This window comes from Mesocricetus auratus, unplaced genomic scaffold (genome assembly GCF_017639785.1).
Source record: "Mesocricetus auratus isolate SY011 unplaced genomic scaffold, BCM_Maur_2.0 Super-Scaffold_100014, whole genome shotgun sequence".
Lineage (NCBI taxonomy): Eukaryota > Metazoa > Chordata > Mammalia > Rodentia > Cricetidae > Mesocricetus > Mesocricetus auratus.
The window spans coordinates 46,627,343-46,634,514 of NW_024429197.1; the positions used below are offsets into that span (position 1 = coordinate 46,627,343).

Below are 7,172 nucleotides of genomic sequence, written 5' to 3' on the forward strand. Positions count from 1 at the left end.
CCACTTTTGCCTACCTACCTGTCTTCGTACCACTTCTCACCTCCCTGAAAATAGAAAATAAGCATTGCTTTGATAATGTTTCTATGAATGAATGATTTTTCTTAATACATTAATTTTATTTATTTCAAAATAATACACAGGAATGAGGAGGTTGTGCTATCTCTCAGTACTGTGTAGTGGAGGGCTAAAGGATTAAGAAGCATCTTCTACTTATAGTAGTCTATGTCTAGGAGACACAAAAACTCTTATCATCCCAACCAGTTTTAAATGATGTTAAAAGCCAAGAGCCTTGAGTAACTCGTGGATAATAGATCATTTATAAATGTGGTTAAAAGAAATCCAGATTTTGTATTCATTCTCAGGATGTAACTTTGGAATCAGTCCCTCTAGTAGAGCATGCCAAAGTAGTGTGCTTGTAGCTTCCAAGAGCCCCTCCATTTCAAGTGAGGAGGTAAACACTCTTGCTTTCTTATGAAACTGGACAGTGGATTTTTCAATAATGTTTGATACCTTTGTGACAATGCACACCTATTAATGATCTTGTTTAATCTCCTGACAACTTGTGTCTTTTGAAATGAGGTTGATACCACTTTAATCTTTGACCAGTCCTGGGATATTGTTTGGGAATCGTGTGGAGTTTGGGTCTACTGTGTCTTAATTCTGTTAGCATCATGCTCTTCCCTGTTGACCTGAATATCAAACCCTCGGGCTTGCTGAAAGCTCCGTTTTATTATCTCTATCACTAACCTAACATTTATTGAAGATTTGATGGTGGACACTAGCAACTTTTTATGTCATTTCCTAAGTTCCCCTGTACATCGGAGTGGCTGAACCAGCGCTGTTGTTCCTACATATTATGTGGGAACTGCCACTGTCTCCTGTTAGCAAACCCTCACAAGTTCTCCTCAGTTACATCTTTCCATACACGAGTCTAGATTCAATAGCTCCTGTACCTTTACTATTTTCTGTAGGTCTTTACAGCACATTTGTCTTCTCGGACCTTAACCTAGAGACAACCTGTAAGTCATTTTCTGCTTTCACTACTTCCCATTATTTCTTTCCTAAATAGCATTAACATTTCTTTTAATCCATTTGAGGGTAAAGGGACTTTGCTAGAGATATGATTTTTCTAAGTCTTCCAGGCTACCCATAACTTTTCATACATGACAACAGGATAGGAATGGAGAGAAATACTGAAAATTAAGCATTTTACCTGTGAATATCTGGCAAACAGTAGCTATTTCAATATATCATATGATTACAATGTTGCTTAGAAAGATGGTTTATAATGAAATAATATCAAGTAACATTCCTAATTCCATATTGTATTTGCGGGGCTAGAGAGATAGATCAACATATAAAAATGCTTACTGGTCTCCCAGAGAACATAGGTTTGGTTCTCAACAGCCACGTGGCAGCTCATAATTACTTGGGACTACAGTTCCAAGGAGTCTGATGCCCTCTTCAGGTCGCCATATCCTCCAGCATACATATGACACACATACACTCAGGCTGGCAAACTTAAAAATAATGAAAACTAATAAAGAAATCTGTATTACTTGACAAACTTTTTTTTTTGGTTTTTACGAGACAGGGTTTCTCTGTATTGTTTTGGAGGCCATCGGTCCAGCCCGGCCTCGAACTCACAAAGATCTGCCTGCCTCTGCCTCCCGAGTGCTGGGATTAAAGGCATGCGCACCACCGCCCGGCACTTGCTAAACTTTTAAGTACCCTGTAAATACAGGGATCAGAAACAATATAATAGAAACAATACACTAGAAGCTCTGTGAACTCATATTTATCATTAAGGGGAATTTCTAAAAGGAAACACATATACTTTATAAAAACGCTTTCTTCAAGTAGTAAAATTTAGGGCACTAAATAATTTGTAAGAAAGATCAAATGGATGGGGAGCTCTAACAATTAATGCTTAGCATATAAACAAATATCCTCCCAAGATCCATGTAAGAATCACAAATCAGTAAATATGTTTTTATTATAACATATCCATATACATTAGTTTATATTTACTATCCGACTTCAAGCAAACACAGAGTACAGATAGAAAAGCTAAATGTTTGTACAGATTAGCTGCATTTCTTTCATGCCAATCCAAACTAATATTAACCTAATCCACCAGGCATTTGTCTTTAAACTTTTACATTATAGGAAAGAGTATTATTATTTTAACCAATGAGTTCATTATAGCATTGATCTATTTCCACACAACTCCCCTTTCCCAAGTTCAAATTTTATAGTTATGAAACTCTAAGTCCTGTCCCAAGATAATTCAAGATAATTGTAATTATTTTCATATATGCTGCAACAAGTTATTCTCATACCTGGACTCAAAGCTACCAATATCCTCAACACACTAGTGCTCAAATTTGTTTTCTAGAGAATATTTGATTTCATTAGCTACCTAGCTTTCAGACCTCAGTGTCGGGCAGCTCTTTGTATGGTTCTTTAAGAATGAGAATATCTAATCAAAAGCATGTTAATATCAGATCAAACTTTTACATGTCAGAGATTATTAAAATAATTTGAACTCTTATCTCCTGAACTGCCAAATTACAAACAATTATTTTCTGTCTTATCTCAGAATGTGGTTGTTACGAGACAGTGTTGTTCACAGAATTTGGACATGAGTTCATACCATGACAGACACATAGCTAGTAAATTATGTGACTTTACTTCTGATCCTTAGTTTCTTCATTATAAATTGGGTATGGCAGTTTCTCAAAGAAATATTCTGTCATTAGGATGTATGCTCATATCTATAAGAAAGCCTATTACAGTGCTTGTATACATGGAAGGTATATAGTTAATAGCTCTTTTAATTCCCCTCACAAATCCCCACTCCTTGAATGCTTGGTATTACAGTTGTCTAAATTTTATTACTAGCCTTTCGTCCTTTCTAGGATGTAACAACTATGTAAACAGTAAATAAATTTAAAAAGTTACTAATCATCTCAGAAAAGTCAGCCTTAATTCTTTCAAAGAACTCAGAATATCTTCTTAAATCTATGATCTCATAAACTAAAGGAAACACCTATTTTTCTGTGTTTCATCTATGTGATCCATGATGGCAGTCCATGATAACCGTGGTTACATTTTTACATATGAAATATGGTAACATCAGTATTTCATGCTGTATCTGCTCAGGAACCCTAAGTATTACTGAATTCCCACTTTTCACTGTGTACTCCTCAACTCCTCTATGTAGATCCAAGCTCCATATCTTTGAAGAAGAATGTCATAAAAAATTAGTAATGGCTGAAGGAATTATTGCACAAAACAATTGTTTTCTAAAATTTTCTTATAAGTTAAAAATTATAGAATATGTATCAACTATTACTGTTTATTGGTATATTACTTATCTTAAAATAACATTGCTGTCAATAAGGAAAATGAACCCAATCCATTAAAATATTCTTGACATTTCTTACCTCCTAGAAGTTAAATATGAGTTAAACTCTGTGGTCTCAGGAGATCGCTTCCTTTATACACTTCTCTTGATAATGCTACTCTATGGGGCAGAAAAGATATATCATATAGACAGAGTGCTAAAGAAACCTTCTCCAGATATCTCCATGCACAGAACTTTGATTGTATGAGCTCAAGGCTTTTCTCTCTGTGTTCTACACTCAGAACTCAGGTAACTGCCTACCAGCCAGCAGTTCCCTCTCTCAGGAATGAAGGATAAAAGTGAGAAAACTACTGAAGATCCTTAGGGAAATGAGATTCCCTAAAATTTGGATGGAACAGGAGGGAAAGGTGTACTCAGAATATCCAAGACAAAGAGCTCATTCCTGGAGTTTTGAAGAAAAAGGAACTAAGTGAACCAGTTGCCAGGACAACCTGTGTTGTGGAGAAGGGGTGGGACAAGGAAATGGGTGACCTATGCATACTTCTGTTTTTACCTCTGTCCCTGTCAGCCTTTCATGGGGTCAAAGGCTGTTTGGACTGTGACCCCAAATTCATAGAGGATGTTAGGACCTTGTTGGGAAAGCTGATACCTGTAGAAGTTCCTGGGAGAGCTCAACTGCTTGACAGGCAGCATAAGGAGATAACCCACTTAAGCTCCAAGGTCTCTCACAAGGATAAGACGCTTCGGTTGTTGGGTGAGGGAAGTTTGAGTCCTGAGAGTTTGGGAGGTTAAAGGGAGAAGGGAGGTATGGAAGAAAATACCTGGGTTCACTTCATATCCTTCAAAGATTTGATTATTGCCTGCCCCACATGTACCTTTCTCCCTCCTATATAGCTGTTCGAAATGTTGTCAAATTGAGAGAATGGCTCAAGCATGAATTTTATAGACTGGGAAATGAAACATGGAAAGGTAAGACATTGTTTCACTGTCAAAACTTTTATGGTAGAAACAGGTAAACATATCTGAGGAAATTTGATTAGGGAGAGCAAAGCAAAATAACTAAAATTAAATTCTGAAATAATCACCCTAATTTCTGATACCCTTTCCATTTTTTCCTTAGGTGTCTTTATCATTCAAGGCAAGCTTCTTCATGTCCGTCAAAACCTGGAATTGGAACTGAAAGAAATACTAAAGAACTTCTCTGAAGTTGGTAATGAGACATTTCTACCTAACAACACTGAAAATATGTCAGAGAACAGGACCTAAGGGGTGAGGAGAGGAACGAGGGTCCAGGTTACAATAGGTCTAGTTGGAGTGATAAAGGGATAGATAGCAGGGATACCATGGGTATATATAAGACACATGGGAAGTTGATTCTAAGCTCATTGGATCTTTCTGATTCTCTTTTAGCTTGTTCAGAAGATTGCAGTGAGTACAGTGCATGTGACGCCTTGAGGTTTCAGCCCATATTTTCCCATCTGCTTTCTCTGTTTGCTCTTCTCTCCCAGTATTTAACTTGGAACCCAGTTCCTAGAGCTGTAGAGGAAATATAAATAATACCTGATGACAAAATTGAGCTTATAAGATTTTATTCACCATACAGTTTGAAAGAGTGCTCAATGCCTCCCCACCACATGGCTATACTGCTCCAACATAGGCTATGAAATCTTTGCTCCACTTCATCCATGGGCAGTTAAGATTTTTATAATCTTTGAAATTTTAAGGATCTTGACTGCTGGAGGAAGGATTGTAATAAATGTAACTTAAGAGTCCTGGGAATGTCTGACATCTAATCTATATTTATGAGCTAAGGAACACCCTTGCCATATCCCTTTTATAATTATATTTTTCTTTGCCAGTTTTAACTGAAGGTCCTGTCCTTGACTGTTGGACCTGTCTTCGCATGACCACCCGGTGTTTCAGAGGAGACTATTGTAAAGGTGACATAGGCTGTGATATGGCAATTTGAGGGGCATGGCTCAAGGAACTAGATGGCTCATTGACTTTTTTCTGAGTGCTTTTAACAAAGCTTATAGTAATGCTTAAAAAGAGCTAACATGTTGAGTAAAATGTATATTAACATGAGTAAATTAGAATAAATTCAGTGGACTGGGTGAGAAATGAATAGCTCTGCATTCTGGATACTACTACAGAAATTATTAGCTAAAGGGCAGTAAGTGGAAAAATGTGAAGGGGGACTAAATCAAGAAATCCAGAAATAGTGATGAAGCAGGCAATGGTCAACTCATTTGAAATGAGTCCATTCTTTATAAAGATTCTCAATTACTATTACTCATCTTCCAAACTCATTTACTTTACTTTCTATTCTCCTTCCAGACGAGAATCCAAAGAAGGCTGAAAATCGAGAGATTGCACTATATCTGATATTGATGGCAGAAGCTGTAATATTGGCAAGTGCTGTGTTACTGTGAGTTTTCCACGCTCCAAGCATTCCTTTGCCAAAGAGACTGTCCACACTCCTTCCTCTCTAATGGAAAATGGGGAAAGAAATAGTCAGAAGCTTGATGCAAGTAGTAGATAGAACATAAGAGAACACAAAATAATCCAGGAACAAAGAAAACAGCTATGTAATTATTTTAAAAATATTGCTTCTTATATCTAAGTATGGATTGTCCATTCTCTATTCCAGATTCCATTTCTGCATCTCACATCGGAGGAAAATGAAAGTAATACGAAGGACACTGAAGACATATTTGGAGAAGAAACTTGAAGAATTAGTGGGGATGGTAGATAAGGATGATGAGCAAAAAGATTTGGAGACCCAGAAATCAAATCTGAAGTCTTGAACAGGAGATCCTTCAAGTGTTGAGTCAGAGTTGCAAACTGGGACTTGAGTTCCTGCATGGTTATAAAATCACAGCATCTTAAAAGTGAAATAGAACTTAGGGTTTCTCCAGTGAATATCCTTACTGGCATCCTGAGACAATGGATGAAATGAGAGGTCAAATGATTTACCCTGAGTTATACAGCAAGTAAACTGGTATGCTGCAACACACATAAGAAACAATATGCCATGTACAAATAAAAAGGCATTGTTAGTCACTCTCATGAATGGCAGTAATTAGGGTAACTTCCACATTTATAAATCTGTATTTTATTTCTATTTTTATTTTATTTGTTTCCACATTTACCATCAGGTCCAATGTAGATGATTCCCTAGATAAGATAATTAAGCTTTATCATAATATCTGAATCACATGTGTATGGGTAAAATAAAGTCCAAAAATACTAGTCCCGAGTAGCTCAGGTTTGTCCAAATCACTTTTTTTTCTAAATCCATGTCTCAAAAAAAGTTTGGTATTTTTCCTTATTAGTGTGTCTGGTGTGTATGCTAGCTTACTTCTGTATGGAAGCACGTGTATGAAGATGTAGTGTGTGTGTGTGTGTGTGTGTGTGTGTGTGTGTGTGTGTGTGTTACGACCCTTCATAGATCACTATTACACCTGATACTTTAAGGTTTCTCAGTCAAACTCAGATTTTGCCAGCATGGCTAGTCTTGATAGCCAATTGTCACAACGATCACCTTTCTTGGATTTCCAAGGAAGGAATTACAGGTGACTTGAAACCTTCACATAGTATCTACTTGGATTCTGGACCCCCCCCCCCCCCCAATTCTGGTCTTCTTGCTTTCCCAGTAAACATTTTGTCCACTAAGCTATCTCAAAAACCAATATTCCATGAGACATTTTCCATTGAATATATTTATTTTCATATTATCTTAATTATTGTGTTGCATATGTATATATACATTTATAATCAAGCTATCTAACCAAACTTGTGA

General features: G+C 36.7%; 1 protein-coding gene and 1 long non-coding RNA gene across 3 annotated transcripts in view; one reads left to right on the forward strand and one right to left on the reverse strand.

Moving 5' to 3' along the window:
• The window catches only part of LOC121144063, a 76,949-nt gene extending 73,347 nt beyond the window's left edge, over window positions 1–3,602 (reverse strand). The window contains exon 1 of the long non-coding RNA XR_005881402.1: window positions 3,450–3,602. This is a non-coding gene — a long non-coding RNA (uncharacterized LOC121144063). The remainder of the gene's footprint in view (window positions 1–3,449) is intronic.
• Window positions 3,603–3,664: 62 nt separating this feature from the next.
• Izumo3 (IZUMO family member 3) lies at window positions 3,665–6,622 on the forward strand. Of its 2 annotated transcripts, none has more exons than XM_005074302.3 (7): window positions 3,665–4,124; window positions 4,265–4,339; window positions 4,491–4,580; window positions 4,781–4,798; window positions 5,230–5,310; window positions 5,708–5,798; window positions 6,021–6,622. In XM_005074302.3, exons 1-7 carry the CDS (start codon window positions 3,893–3,895, stop codon window positions 6,175–6,177), a joined length of 744 nt encoding a protein of 247 aa, XP_005074359.2. In that variant the 5' UTR covers window positions 3,665–3,892; the 3' UTR covers window positions 6,178–6,622. The 2 variants fall into 2 exon arrangements, with proteins under 2 accessions (XP_005074359.2, XP_040613397.1); XM_040757463.1 differs by having other exon boundaries at window positions 5,708–5,781.
• The last annotated feature ends 550 nt before the right edge of the window (window positions 6,623–7,172 follow it).